At 43.9% G+C, this 16,161-nt stretch overlaps 1 protein-coding gene across 1 annotated transcript in view; it reads right to left on the reverse strand.

The window, feature by feature from the left end:
- IL17RA (interleukin 17 receptor A) overlaps window positions 1–16,161 on the reverse strand; it is a 98,162-nt gene that overhangs the window by 61,861 nt on the left and 20,140 nt on the right. The window contains exon 2 of the mRNA XM_069228073.1: window positions 4,091–4,115. Coding sequence (XP_069084174.1) covers window positions 4,091–4,115 — 25 coding nt within the window. The remainder of the gene's footprint in view (window positions 1–4,090; window positions 4,116–16,161) is intronic.

The following is a 16,161-nucleotide window of genomic DNA, read 5'->3' on the forward strand; positions in this document are numbered from 1 at the left end:
AGGCAAAAAGATCCAGACAAGGTTCTCCCCATTGCTGGAAGACGCTCCTGCAACACCTCCAGGTGTAGTTGCAATTCACATGGACCTGCTCTATGGCTCCTTTCTCCAAAAGGTTGTGAACGTCCTGCAGCAAAATGGACAAATAGTTTTCTCTGATGTGGGTGCAAGATGCTGAGGGGTGAAAAAACAGCAGGGCTTAGTTCTTGCTGTAATAGCTGCAGGACCGATCTATAGGATGTTTTGTCTTGCCATTTATGGACTGGGAGGTTTGCTACGAGACTGGGCATTGTCTGCTAGATCCCCTACCCTGACCCCAAAAGTGCTGGGGTAAGCCTGTTAGGTGCACTGCCTGTAAATAAAACTCTCAGAAATGCCTGAGATGCGGCAAAATGGTTATGGATACTGCCGTGTGGGTGTGGAGAGACCAAAGGAGACTGCAGTGACTCTGTTATCTTTGATGCGCTTGAGGACAGAGTCTACCTTGTCGCCACAAAATGTGAGACCTGTCAAAATGCATATCCATGAGCGATGCTTGTACAATGTCTGAAAAGCCTGTGGATCTCATACATGTGAGACAGTGGAGCACCACACTAGTGCTGACTGGCATGACTATATGACATACTTGGCTGCATCCCTGCCATCTCAAATAGTCTGTGTACAATTGGCGCAGAAATCCTCTGGGTCTGCTGGCAAGGTCGCAGCAACATCTTCCATAGTGTATGGAGCATCTTCCCAGTAAACAGCTGATGCTGACTGACCCAAGGGTGAGGCTGGCTGCAGAAGCCCTTCTCTTCTCAAACATCTAAATTCTTTTTGACTCTCTGTCTGGGGATCTAGCTGTTGGGGCTAACCTAGTTAGTGGCTGCCTCTCCAAGCAGGCTGTCAGGAGTAAGGTACTGTTTCAGGAAGGCTGGGTCACCTGGAATGGGTCTGTGACAACATGTTACCTGTCCATGGGTGGGCAAAAGCAAGGTTAAGCCCAAATTACCATCAGAGTGTCAGTCATGGCTTCCTTGTCTGGCAGTAGAGGTTCAGAAGAGGTCTTTGTAAGGATGTTGGTCTTCAGATGAAGTAAACCGCAAATCTAGGACTTCAGCTGCTCCTCTGATGACCACAGAGAATGAAGCGGACTCTTCCAGGGAAGGGCCAAGGTTAGAGTCCAGCCTTATTGTGAGAGATGCCACTTTTGAATGGTTAGCCCCTTACTTTTGTCTGCAAAATGATGTGATTTAGAACTGTAAGTGCCCTGGGGCCCTTCTAACCAGGTTCCAAGGGCCATATCTCTTTCCCCCCAAACTGTACTATGTTTGGCAGTTCAGCCACACTTCTAAGTCCCTAGTAAATGGTACCCCTGGTACGTAGTGCCTGGGTACTGAAGAGCTGCAGCACCAATTGTGCCACTCTGCGAGTGCAAATGCATGACCTGGAGTATTCAAAAGTTACAAACTCGAAATGGTACTCACCAAGAGTGCCCTGCCCACTAACACTGCATGCACTATAGGTAAGTCACCCTTCTGGCAGGTTTTGCAGCCCTAAGACAGGGTGCACTATAACATATGTTTTTACATGAGCAAATATGGCCCTTCTGTGTCTTTACAAAACCTTAAGGCATTGTAAGTGTACAGGGGAACCATAGCGAGTACACATGCTGGACACTGGTCATTATGAGTTACCCAGCTACATGACGGCTACTCTGAACCCTGGGTTGCCCGGAAAATCAGATTTGACGGACACAAGAAGACCAGTGACAAAGAAGACCCAAGGCTCGAGAACAGAATCCTGTTGCCAGAAGAAGCTGTCAAACCCTGCCTGTTGCACCCAGGACTCGGCAATTGTCTCTGAGGCGTCAAGTGGACATTGGACAGACTCTAAGAAACCCTGACGACTCCCAGTCTCCTAAAAATCAACAAGAACCTCCATCTGAGTGAAGTCATCACTCCCTGCACCCGGCAGGCAAGAAACCAGTGGAGTCCAGTTCACTGACCAGCCGCTGACCAACGAACCGGCCATCGTCACCCAACCAAATTCCACCCAACGGACCCAGAGGACAAACCCTGCAAGTGTGCCAAGTTTGGTGACACAGCGTCCTCCACTGTCTGAGACGTGTCATAGCCCGGGGTACTGGACCCCAATGTTGGACACCCAGAAGAAAAGTCCACTCTGGACTCTCTGAGGATCAGAAGCAAGCACCAGTCGAGGGACTTCAGGGCACCCAAAAACCACCACTCAGAGTGGCCCTGCTTACCTGCAATCCACCCTCAAAGTGACCTACACCTGGCTCCAGAGGCTCCTTGACGCACGACTTTTGGCTGTCCTAGCTGCTCTGGACCCGGCCTCCCTGGCCCTTGCATTGGAGAACCATCTGTGCCCTAGGGGTCTCTAACCCTCTGCGACCTCGACCTTCTTGAGTTATTCTTCCAAGTGTATGTCCACATTTATTTATGCTATGAGTACAACAAATGCTTAGCACATCTCCTGAATTAGCCTAACTGCTCGACCAAGCTACCATAAAAATAGAGCATTAGGGAATCAATTTTTGCCCCTGGATACCAAGGTGTGTTTGCTCGGACTCTCTGAACAGTGTACATAATTTTTGTACACTACATAGAGAGACAGCCTCCTACACCTATATCAAGGAACGTGTCCACCTAACTGGCTTCTTGAAGGTCTAGATACAAATTATCATCATATTGGTGGGGAATCCGCCACCACCTTCATCATCACCAAAAGCTGGTTGGTTCTGGTCAGAGTTTCATCCTAACAGTTGTTAGAGAAATGGAGGGCAGCTCCGAGCCAAAGGCAAAGTCTTTTCAGAGTGTATTGGAACTGGATGCTTCGGCAATGTGTTAGAATGTGGTCTTGGCAGAGATGGATTTGGTTTGGAGTCAGACAGAACAATGGGATCTATGTGCTCCTCCAGTGTTTGAGTTAGCACTGTTGGCGTTGGCACAGAGGCAGAAGGAACCAGCATAGATCGTAGTGCCGGGCTTTGACTTCCCTTGGAGCAGGCTCAGGAAACACAAACTATGCCACAGCCAGACCCTCCAGTGGTAAAACAACTGGAGGCCTCTGGGATCCATGAGGCCCAAAGGAATGCGAGAGGGGGCCAGTCGTGTGCCAAAGATGCAGAGCACGGGCTCCTTAAATTACTATCTATTGAGGCTTCGCCAATGGACCTATAAATTTGGGGTGCATCTTGATCAGTTGTGGAATTGGCTCCTCAGGAGGAGTTAAAAACTTAGGGGCACCTTGAAGTCTTCACAACTTCTCAGACGGAGAGTGAAGAGGCTGGGGTGAGGCCCACCTGGAATTCTTCAGCTTCCTTTTGCATTTGGATTTATCCTCAGACTTGGACCTCGATGATGACTTATTGTGGGAACAGCCTCGAGAGTGGGAATGGGTCAGTGATGTCTATTTCGATGAAGAGCAGGCCTTACGTAACTTCCTGCGGTGCTCACTGACGTACAACCTTTGTGGCCATTAAGACCCTCTACAAAGAATTTCACAAGGTTTAGTTCAGGTAGATCTATCAATGATGTTATGGAAAAAACCTCAACCTGGTGCACTGTGACTGATAATGAGGAACACTATTATTCAAAAGTGGTTAAGAAGCTGCCTGCTGGTAATGAGAATTGTGTTTATAATTTACCAACAAGGTGCACACTGCACCGTTGCAGAGCATGTGAACTGTGGTGTGGCAGTTTTCTCCAAGAACGGAATCCTTACTGAGAGGCTGGTACAAAGTTGGGTGGAGAACCTAGCTAATGGCAAGAGGTACAGGGCCTACATGCACAAACATAAATGCAAAGTTTTTGTATTGTAACCTAGCCATTTTGTAGTACAAGGCTGCCCAAACATACACACTCACCTGGCCACCTTCAGAAGCGGATGGACTCCTCGTGCCCCGCCTACCCTCACCCATCACCCCACAAGAAACCACAGCCAAATAGAAATCTTCAGGGTCATCATATCAACAGATACTTATCATACTGGCCTTGCCCATGTGTCATAATGTAACCCAAATGCGGCAATGTGGAGAATTTAAGATGTTGGTGAATAAGGTGTACAGTTAAAAAACATACAGACTTACTTGTCGTGACATGACATCTGAGACCCTGCAAAAAAAGAAAGAAAATAGAAAGTGTTAGTGTGTTGTTAAGATACAGATTGGTCCACTCTGCTGGTTAACGATATGTAAAGATTTATTGATATACAATGGAGCAGGAAGAACAACGTCCCAACCAAGCTGGTCGGTCCCAAACTGTTGCCACCTGAATTCTCACATCCCGACCTTCTATGTTCTTTATACCCACATTCTACCTACAAGACTCTTACCCCATATCTTCCCCCTTTACAATTTATCACAATAACATCGTAGGAAACTAATACTTACAAGCATTTACTAATATATAAAACTATGGACAATATTTCTAAAATATAGGAATTTTGTAAAAGGGTGTCACACCAAATGTCTTGATGTTCCTCTCCATCAACCACCATGGAACCAACCTAGTAGATGGTTTCCTTCCCCCTCAATAATTTAAAGGGCATTTTCCCAGTCGCAGAGTGGGGAGTTGTCCTATACCACGGAGGCATGCTTGGATTTCTTCCAAGAAAGACTTGATTTCAGTTCCAGCTGTATAGCTTCCTTTATAACCCTGTAAAACCTCTCTACCTGACCATTAGCAGATGGATTATACAAAGCCAAACGAGAATGTTTCACACCATTGGTTTTTTAGAAACCATATAATTTTCTCTGACATAGGTTGTACACCATTGCCAGATACCAATATCCCAGATATTCCTTCCCTTGCAAATGCGTCCTCTAAATGTTCCACCACAACATCAGTAGTGGTTTGGTTTACCATACGCACTGCAGGCCATTTTGAAAAATAATCAAATAAGACAATAGCATAACATTCCTTTGCCGGTAACGTAGGAAATGGTCCCATAAAATCAACAGCCAATTTTCTCTATCGTCTATCAGGCAAGTCCACAGCAACCAAAGGTGCTTTGCATGGTTTGGCACTCTTATCACTCTGTGCAAACAATATACCAAAATGCCTCAAAATCTGTCCACCATTACATCTACTCCAGGCCACCAAAAACTCTCCTTAACTTTTCTTTTGGTATTGGATATCCCTCCATAACCCATCATGACTCATTTTTGTCAACCTTTCTTGTATGCCTCTAGGAGCAACACTTTTGTAACCTCCTTGGTGTCTAGTTTTCAGACATTTTCTGGGTTTGGTAGGTTTCCCTATATGGCTGCTGAGCCAAGGACCAAACATGCAGGCCCCCTGCAAAAAACAGTTTTGTATTTGATAATTTTGATGTGTCCATAGTGTTTTGGGGTATTTCCTGTCGCGGGCGCTAGGCCTACCCACATAAGTGAGGAACCATTTTTATCGAGAGACCTGGGGGAACGCTGCGTAAAAGGAAATTTGTAGCTCCTCTCAGATTCCACAACTGTCACCGAAATGAGAGGAAAAAGTGTTTTTTTAGCCAAATTTTGAGGTTTGCAAAGGATTCTGGAACCTGGTCAGAGCCCCACAAGTCACCTCATCTTGGATTCCCCTAGGTGTCTAGTTTTAAAAAATGCACAGGTTTGCTAGGTTTCCTAGAGGCCAAAATCTACAGCTAGGCACTTTGCAAAAACATCTCAGATTTCAATGTAAAAATGTGATGTGTCCATGTTGTGAAACCGGTCGTGAGCATTAGGCCTACCCACACAAGTGAGGTACCATTTTTATCGGGAGACTTGGGGGAACACAGAATAGCAAAACAAGTGTTATTGCCCCTTGTCTTTCTCTACATTTTTTCTTTCCAAATGTAAGACAGTGAGTAAAAAAGACGTCTATTTGAGAAATGCCCTGTAATTCACATGCTAGTATGAGGACCCCGGAATTCAGAGATGTACAAATAACCATTGCTTCTCAACACCTTATCTTGTGCCCATTTTGGAAATACAAAGGTTTTCTTAATACCTATTTTTCACTTTTTATATTCCAGCAAATGAACTGCTGTATACCCGGTATAGAATGAAAACCCATTGCAAGGTGCAGCTCATTTACTGGCTCTGGGTACCTAGGGCCCTATATATCCCGGCAACCGGAAGAGTCCAGCAGACAGAACGGTATATTGCTTTCAAAAATCTGACATTGCAGGAAAAAGTTAAAGAGTAAAACGTGGGGAAAAATTGCTGTTTTTTCACCTCAATATCAATATTCTTTTATTTCAGCTGTTATTTTCTGTAGGAAACACTTGTAGGATCTACACAAATGACCCTTTGCTGAATTCAGAATTTTGTTTACTTTTCAGACATGTTTAGTTAGCTTTCTGGTATCCAGCATTGGTTTCACACCCATTTCTGTCACTGACTGGAAGGAGGCTGAAAGCACACAAATTAGTAAAAATGGGATATGTCCCAGTAAAGTGCCAAAATTGTGTTTAAAAATTGGGTTTTCCGATTCAAGTCTGCCTGTTCCTGAAAGCTGGAAAGATGGTGATTTTAGCACCGCAAACCGTTTGTTGATGCCATTTTCAGCAAAAAAAACACAAGCCTTCTTCTGCCGCCCATTTTTCCGCATTTTGTTTAAAAAAAAAAAAAAAAAAAAAATCACTGTATTTTGGCTAATTTCTTGGTCTCCTTCAGGAAAACCCACAAAGTCTGGGTACCTCTAGAATCCCTAGGATGTTGGGAAAAAAGGACGCAAATTTGGCATGGGTAGCTTATGTGGAGACAAAGTTATGAGGGCCTAAGCACGAACCACCCCAAATAGCAAAAAAAATGCTCGGCACAGGAGGGGAAAAGGCCTGGCAGCGAAGGGGTCAATGATAAAGCTACATCTGTTGTAACTGTAGATGCCAGTAATTTAGGGATTGGTGCCATGCTCACTCAGTTGTATGAAGGTCAGGAAACTATGGTGGCGTTTGCATCTCGCAGGCTGTCAGCATCTGAAAAGAATTACAGCAGGATCGAGAAGGAAGTTTTAATGGGGTGTCCATCATTTTTCGACTTATTTATGGGGTAGAGAGTTTTTGGTGGTCACTGGTCATAAACCATTAACTTATATGTGGAATGAAAAAGGGATGAGTAATGCTAGTCCCAGATTGATTCGATTGTTGTCCAAGATGCATGTTTTTAATTTCAAAATAAAACATATTCAAGGAGGGCAAATTGCAGGGCTGATTTTCTGTCTAGGTGTCCTATGGTTGAGGATTAGGATTCTGTAAGAACAGGTGAAGAGGAAAGGGAGATGGTGATTGGTATGATTGATGGTCTTGTTGCATCGGAAGGTGTAATTTCTAGGGTATGCTGGGAACCCAAAGTGGGATGTGATCAAGTCCTAAAAACTCAGAAGAATAACATTATGAGAGGATGGCCAAGAGAAGGTCAAGTTGTGGATGAGTGAAAATCATATTTTAAAGTGAAAGAGGAATTGAGTGTGGAGAAGAATTTGGTTGTGAGGGGCGCTAAGTTGATTCCGCCACTTGAATTAAGGAGTGGGTTACTCAAATTAGCTCACAAGGGACATGTAGGTATCACAGGCACTAGGAAGAAATTGTGTCTTTATTATTGGTGGCCTGGGATTGACACAAATGTAGAGGTGATGGCTGATAGTTGTGGAGTGTGTTCACAAGCTGAGAAGTCGATAGGAACACGTAACACACCATGGCTGTGGGAACAAATTGGTATGGATTTTATTGGACCGACTGGAGGGCTTTATGAAGGGAAGAGATTTGTGTTGGTGGTTGTTGACTATCACTCCAAGTGGGTGTCGTATAAACTTTTGAGAAAACCCAATAACTCATGTGTAGTACAAATTTTAAGGAAGTTGTTCTAATCAAAAGGGTTACTGCTTTTCTAGTTACAGATAATGGTGTACAGTTTATCTTGCTTAATATGAAAACATTTGTGAACAATTTGGGGATTAAACATTCGACCACTGCACTTTATAGTCCTCAAGGAAATGGCATGGTAGAGTCAATCGTATGATGAAAGAAACTATGCAATTAGCTATTGAGGTTGGAGGGTCAGTTCAAGAAGCGATTGGGGATAGGATTTGGTGTTATCAACACACTCCCCACTCTACGACTGGTGTCACTCCTTTTGCTTTATTGAGAGGGAGACACTTGTTTAATGAGTTATCGCCTAAGTGGGTAGTTGAGGAGTCTGTTCCTTACAGGAGTATGCCTAGTTTTGAATCAATGAAATGCAAGGCTAAGAGCAGATACGATGAACTTAAAAAAGTGAGAGAGGTAGATTTTAAAGTTGGTGAACGAGGAAAAATAAGGAGCCCTTATAAAATGAAAAGCTCTAAGTTCTTTCCTGAAACAAGTTACTCAGGTGACTAAACATTCTGTCAAAGTGGAAGGGGGCAAGTGGTGGAGCAAAAGAAAAGTAGCTAGATTAGATAAGTGTAGTGAAGTGCAAGTATTTCAGAACAGGAGTATGGTGTCAGAAAATGCTATAGTTGGTGTGAGAAGAGAGAACAGGAGTGTGCAAGACATTTGGTGGAGGCAGTGTTGATAGAAGTGGTGCCAGTAGAGTTGTTAATGGAGCTAAAGATGCAAGTAAGCCTGATTTTGAGGGAGGTGCGTTGGAAGTCATCGGGAACGAGAATATAGATGTTACTGAGCAAGAAGAGAAAGAGTTTACCAGTCTGGAAGAGAATCGGGATTCTGAGCAAGGAGAGTTTCCTGACAATTTACAAAAACCTAAAGGAGTTAGTCATCAATAAACCAAAACATGTAGAAGATTCTGCATTGGGTTGGATGGTGTGAAATGAGTACTAATTTCATAAGAGTTTAGGTTTTCATTTTTGTTCTGGGGTGGTATGTTCATTGCAATGTTCAGTGGTTCTTATTATGGGTTTTTTGTTCATAGCAATTTTTATTGTTATCATTAAAGGAGGAGATGTGTTATATGTAAAAGGCCTTCTTCAATGTTGTGGTAACCATGGTCTTTGCTCGCGAGTGCTTGGCAACCATGGGCTTTGCTCATGAGTGCTATGAAGAATGTTTTCTTTCATGTCCCGATGTGACATTCAAAGAAAGTCAGTTGCTGCTGGGTCTCCTTGGAAGCTGGTCACTGCGGGACACTTGATCTCCGAATTTACAATAAACCCTGAAAATATACTCATGTGTTGAGTGAATTTCGTTGGTACATCACAATAGTTTTCCACACAGGTCATCGTAGCCTTCCATCCACACTCTGCCCTATGGTGTAGCAAAACAACTGTCCCAGAACTGCACTTCCACAGCACCCACCAGGGTATGAAGCGCTATAGAAATGATACAATATAATACAACATAATACACCAGTGTCACTGTAAAAAAAAAAAGACAACTAAGACTTTTGATTAAGCATCCGCATTTCTGATATTGCATACACATATTCTCGGATGTGTGAAGTGAAAACAAAGAGGCAATGCCATCAGATTCTCCTGGAACTCAAAGGGATACACAGCGACTCCAAAAGGCTGCAAGTCTGCTCTGCAGATCCTTCTCATCTAGAGTGCTGAAATTATCAAATGTAGGACGCGGATCATTGAGGCGTGTAGTTGTGATCAGGTCCTTTATCGGTGTTCTGACTAAGGCAATGCATAGACATTGAGGCTGTTTCTGCCAAGCATGTTTGCTATGGGTAAGGCTGAGTACAAACACACTACAAAGAGGGTTTAATCCAGAAGTCGTTATTCTCTTCCAGTTTCCCTTTAGCCTACGCTAAAGATGGCTCCTCATTTTGAAAGATGGGGGTCCATTACTGCGGGTTTGCAGATTCCATATCATACCCAGGCCTGGAAAGGACCTGTCTGGAATAAATGTTTTCACCCATTTTTAAAACGTAATTTTAATTAGATACATGTGTCCAGACAAAGGAAGAACAATCTATTAAATATCATGTAACATCTTGTTTCCTAAACTTATTGCTAACAGAACTTTATGTATTTAAAAAGTCACATTATTTGTCGGTTTAAAATATATTGTTGAAACCATTATAAAAGGGCTTGAGTACCCGCTTGCTTCTTTTATCTCGGATCCCTGCTTGTCTGCACTGCTTTTTTTAATTATTTAATTTGGAATATGGCATTTCGTGTTTTTGTGGATTTACTTATATATTTTCAGACCTTCTTTTATTTATTCATATAATATTTTCTGCCAAAATAAAATAAAGACTTTAAAATACATTGCATAAATTGATTCCCCTGCATGTTATGTTATTCATATAATATTTTCTGCCAAAATAAAATAAAGACTTTAAAATACATTGCATTAATTTATTCCCCTGCCCGCCTACACATTATTCTTCCTGTTATATCTGCACCTACCATGGTGAAACAGACAAGCAAGACCATCCTTTGAAAATTAATTCACCATTTATTTTTGTTTTTACAGAGCGAGAAATTCGTTCACATTTTTTGTCGTTCATGTTATTGAAAGGGCTATAGCTAGCAATCACTAAAATAATAGCAAGTACGTTTTTGATTTATTAGCTTTCTCATTTAATTCGAAAATAAAGAAATGTGTACCGAGGAGATGTCCCCAAGCTATCTTTAAATGGTTCCTGCTTCATGGGTTTTTCAGCTATAAAATGTTCTTCCATCTTGATGATTCCTGATTGTGTTAGCGGTTGTTGGGCCTTGGGTTCTCAGGTGGCCAATACTGGGCCGTTCATCAGTAGTAGCACCAATGAGAGTACATTTTACACTCTCACTATGTGGGTCAATTTGTGTCAAGTATAAACTGCACATGCTGCTGTGTTAAACTGTGGTCATGTTCTAGGTTCTTTGAGAATGGTGGTTAGTGGAATGAGTGCTGCTATATCCTCACATATGTTAAGATGCAGGAGTGGGACCCGGCATGTTTGGCTTGGGCAGCCCAGTGATACTGCTCAAAGGTTTAGAAGCCTACTGTGCTATATTGCGAGCTCTAGTAGTATTTCCAGTTCAGCCTGAGCTACCAACCCACCCGACCAAATCTCAACAATGTGGTCCATAGATTTTTGGAAAAGGATGGGTTAAAGGAATCAGTATGTTCACAAATAGGTACAATAATTGTGGCAGGAATACAATCTTAATGATGACAATCCTCCCTGCCATGGAAAGGGGAAACAACTACCCCTGTGGCAGCATTGCCTTGTATTTTCATCACTGCTGGCTTGATATTCATTCTCTCCAATAACCCTTTCAGTAGGACTAGGTGTTTTGATGCCCAGGTATCTGATAGGTTCTGCGCTCCATATCAAGGGGAACTGCACCGCAGAAATCATAGCACTAGATGTAATGGGAATTAACAATGATTTGCTCCAATGTATGGTTAGTCCAAAGAACCATCGAAATAGTACGAACTCTGCGACTACTGGTGAGATGTTATTTTTGGGATAATTTATTATAAAGTCACCGGTTAAGGAAGATAATATTACCATACCCGACTATATTGTCATTTTAAACTTTCTTTTATTCAGTGAACTTCTAGGGTTTAGACATATTCAATCAACACCCCCTTCTGTAAACAGCCTTTGGCCATTCTCAAAAGGGGGTGGCACAGACCCACCAAGCCTTGCTGGTGGCCAACCCACCGAAGCCTGCCCAACATGGTAAGCTTGCAGCGCCTGCACCCTCTCCCGCCTGCCTTCCATTCTCCATCTGCGTGCCCCTCGTCCTCCTCCCCCTAGAAGTCAGCTTCCTGCGCCTGCCTCCCCAAACAATGCACTGTCTCCGTCCATCTTCATGTTCCGGCCCCTTCACCTGCCCTCCGTGGTCAGCCTGTTGCACCTATCCTTCTCCCCTCTTTCACTCAGTTCTCTGTGTGCATACCACTGCCCTCTGTGCTTCTTGCTGCCCACGTCAGCCTCCCCTCCATGGTCAGCTTACTACACCTGCCCCCATACCTTGCCCCCCATTCTCCATGTGCAGGTCCATGCTCTCTTTCCCCTCCATGTCCTCTGTACTGACCCTGCTCATGCCAGCCTGCTCAACATGGTTAGGTTGTTGCCCCTGCCCGCCTTCACCCTACCCTCTGTTCATCACCTTCATGCCCCTCCCCATCTCACCAGCTCTCTGTGGACAGCTCACTGCCCCTGCAAGCATTCCCTACGTGGTCAGCTTGCTGCCCCTTCTCCTGCCTCCACTACTTACTGCCCTTTTTGTTCTCTGTGTGGTGCCACAGCCCCCTCCTTCCTGCCTTCAATGGTCTGTTGTGCTGCCCCTGCAGGTTTTTCCTCTGTGGGAAGCCTGCTTCCCCACCTTTCCTCTGTTGTTAGAGTCTGTGCCCTTCCCCATCCCGCCTATCCTGTGTGGTATTTTGTCTCTTGTGTTGCCACTGCCCCTACTGCTTGCCCTTTGTGCTTAACTTGTTGCCCCATCCACCTCCTCCCAGCCCTCTATAGTCTGAGTCCATGCGCCTGCACCCTCACTCCTGCTCTGCATGGTCCAATGTGCTGCCACTGACCCTCTCTCCTGCCCTGCATCTTTATCTTGTTACACCTGTCGGGTCCACCCTGCCCTCCGTTGTCGAGTAGTGGGCCCCTGCCCCCTTATCCCTACTCTTCATGGTCATTTGTTCTGCCACTGCTCCACCAGTCAGCCATGCATCAATCATTGTGCTGCCACTGCCCCTCCCACCAGGTTGGTCAGACTGATACCTCTGCCCCATCCCCTCTGTTATCTGCATCTCTGCCACTGCCTTCTTGCAGTGTTCTAATGAAAAACTAGAGCAGCAACATTTTGTTTTTATGCCAAAAATGTGGCACACCTGAACTCATCTTGATGGAAAAAAAATGGTGTAAGCTAAAGCAAGGAAAGGCCCTGCACCCAACTCTGCAGACAGCCAAACCCCGTGGGCGGCCTATGCCCCATTGCTAGAAAAGTCCTCATGGAAATCTACCTCTTCTTTGTTTTTTTTGTTTTTTTTACCTCGCAGTAACACTGTACTCTAGAGGGACCACACAGGAGGGCGGAACAGGGTCTCACGTTAACTCACGGGTGCTTCGCTGGGTCCTGTGGAACTCGCTGCACCATTTTTTATACTTTAATTTGGCCCCAGTCAAGGTCCCTCTGGAAACACCACAAGGGCCAGTGTACTCCTTCCGTGCCACATCATAACTTGTTTATTTTATTTTTTTATTTTTTTTTAACTTCAGGACATGGATGGAGTACCCTTTTCCTTTAATGGCGGGTGCAACATTTCTGCAAGCCAGTCAGCCAAATCAGTCTGTCCAATTGTAACAAAGCAACTTCCGAGAAAAAAGCCCTCTTGATCATAATGCGTATATATATATTTTTTTTAATCACTATCTTTTGAACCTTAATTTAAAAAAATAATATTAATAATAATAATAAAAAATAAATAAAAAAACAGCCCACCATTTATACACCAAATTACAAAAGGCATACTTTCTGAGTAAAGAGCTAGCTTTCTGTCAAATTTAATATAATTCTGTTCAGCCTTTTTTTTTTTTTTTTTTTTTTAAACGCTTCTTTCAATTCAATTCAATTTCTGGGGCAAACCATGTTTTGGGACCCTCCCACCTGAACTTTTTCTTGGCCCCGCTTGACAAAAACTGTAAAATTTCCAGGAAGAAGCTGAGGTGGATCAATGTTTTTGGAAAGTTTTGTGAAGATTTGTTTAACGGTGCCAAAGTTATTAGCAAAACAAAGTATTTTATAGTATTTTTTGGTTTACTGATTACTTTGGTGCCTTTTGCCCAGTTTCCAAAAAACTTTCCAAATAAAATGTTCTTCCATCTCAGCTCCTTCCTGGATAGTTTTAGTGTAGACTGTAAAGTTAGGGTTGGGGTGGGGAGGTGGTGATGTGGGGAAGGGGGAGGATCCGTGGACTCGAAAGTTCTCAAGCAGAGATCTGACTGGCTGCCACCATATCAACAACAATGCAATGGCAGCCATCTTAGGACTCAGTCCCAAGTACTAGAAAAAAAAATGCAAACCTAAAAAGGTATAAGGGTGGTGCAGGGTAGGGATACCCTGCCACCAAGGCCCAGGGCCATTTTTTTTTTCGTATTTTGCAACGATTTCAGATGATTAAAAAACAATTAACCACTCCTGCCTCAACCCCTCACCAGGGTGGGCCAGTACAATACAGTATTTAGAAGATGGTGTGCATGGATCCCCTTCTCCGAACCGAACCTCTGGGAGGCCTCAGGGACTACACAGTAAGAGGGGATACCCACGACCACAGAAAGAGAGGAGGCCGGACACCAGTGCAATAGGAAGCAGGTAACCACAGCACAACAGAGGGAGGTGGGGCAGAGACCACTGTAAGAGAGTGAGCCAGAGACCACAACAGAACAAGCCTTGGTAGAGTGGAGTAGAAAGGAGCAGAGAGGTGTTGGTTCAGAAGCCTCAGGTGTGTACTGTGCAGTTAAAACCTTGGCATGGTTTAAACATTCACAATTATTTTGATAACATGTTTAAAAGTTAAGGTTTTATGACCTATTCTTATCTGCAGCTATACGTACTTTGTGCGCTCTCTGAACCTTAGCTCTCCCACTGTACGGAGCCCATAAAGCTATTTGGCTGCTGTTTAGTGGCAATGCCACAGGAACAAACAATTACTTAGTGGAAAAATAGCTGGATACTCAATGTAGGGCACACACAGCAACCCACCAACTGCCACAATACTGCTGGTGTACACATCTAGAGCCTAGTGAGACCCGTTTACAGTGGGAGCTCCCTGCTCTAGGATAACAAGTCCACTAGCTGGCCAGAACCAACTCGAAGTTTTCCCTGCTTAGTTTATTAGGAATAATGAGAGAGCACATATCTAGCCCCATGGGGCAGCAGATATCTGCTTATAGCAAAAGGATAAGTAGCCAAGAGAGAAGGCGGACAACACGTGCACAAAACCAGAAGAAAGTAGAAACTCAACAAGACGGAAGGGCCTCAGTTCACCTCGGTGACTGAACTGCTAAGTATCAGCTCAATGTTTGCCTCATTAATCGGCCTCAGAGTACCTGCGCCCTTCCCATCAACTACTACAAGACATTACTAGTTCATCTTCAAGAGCAAGGGGTGCTGTCCTGCTCACAGTGTGGTCTAATATCCTTGTTTGGTACAATCCACAAGGAAGGTTCATGCCGTCATGGAAAACCTAGCCGGTCTGAAAGCAATAACCCCGACTAGAATAAGCACAAGGATTTTTGCCACCTGAAGTAAAATTACATTTTACCACTTCCCTCAATTGGCAAAGAGTACATATCTTAGGAATCTAAAGGCATTCAGGCATCTAATGTTGGCAAAGTCCAATGTAATGCCAGCCTAGTGTCAGCTTTCGATAGAACAGACCTAAAGCCAGCAGTAGAATGTAAAGTCCCATGCGCAATGTCTATGCAACAAACTGCTGCACATTTTAATGGTCTGGCAGACCAGGTACGTCTTCTGGTGCCAGAGATCCATGTCATGAGTCTCCTGGCTAGTGCACTACATGATTATGTCATATTGTTCAATAACAATGAGTTAAACTCTGCTAGAGCATGGAGACCACCTAAAGGTAAACTCTTTTTAGAGTAACAAGGCTATAAACCCTTCTAATAGTTAACAACGGGGCGCCTCCCTCCCCATCAATATACGATGCCCAAGATGAGGTACCATCTTTAAGTAGCAAGCATGGAAAGTTATTGGGTGTTCAAGAGAGTTAATGATGTCATACACTGCTCTTAACTGCTCCCTCATGCTGAGCTGCTCATTTACAACCCCAATCCTTCTGGAATCCACCATATAACCAATGTCGCTCCTGGTGTTCAATGTGCACACTACGGAAGGACCGTTTGTGCTACGGCTGAAACTCAAAACCAGTTCCACCGAGACAGACCAAAGCCTTTAGCATGGTGCTTTTGGACAAACACAAAGGGCTGAGCTGATGCCTGACCACACATACTGTAATTTGTGCTGATAGCATAGACAGTCTACCCGGCATATACGAGGTACATAAAGTTTAATTCTGAAACGACTGCCATAGAAATGAGGGTACCTGAACGACAAGTGGAATTTACAAGGATTAGATCCCGCCAAGGATTTGGGGAGAACTATAAATACAGTTGGATACTTGGAAATACCAATTATCACAAAGGCTGTATGTTAGGGGGGCCCTCTTACTTGTCAACTGAGCAACTTTTGACTTGCTGAAAAGCTCTGCACA

Source organism: Pleurodeles waltl, chromosome 4_1 (assembly GCF_031143425.1).
Source record: "Pleurodeles waltl isolate 20211129_DDA chromosome 4_1, aPleWal1.hap1.20221129, whole genome shotgun sequence".
Lineage (NCBI taxonomy): Eukaryota > Metazoa > Chordata > Amphibia > Caudata > Salamandridae > Pleurodeles > Pleurodeles waltl.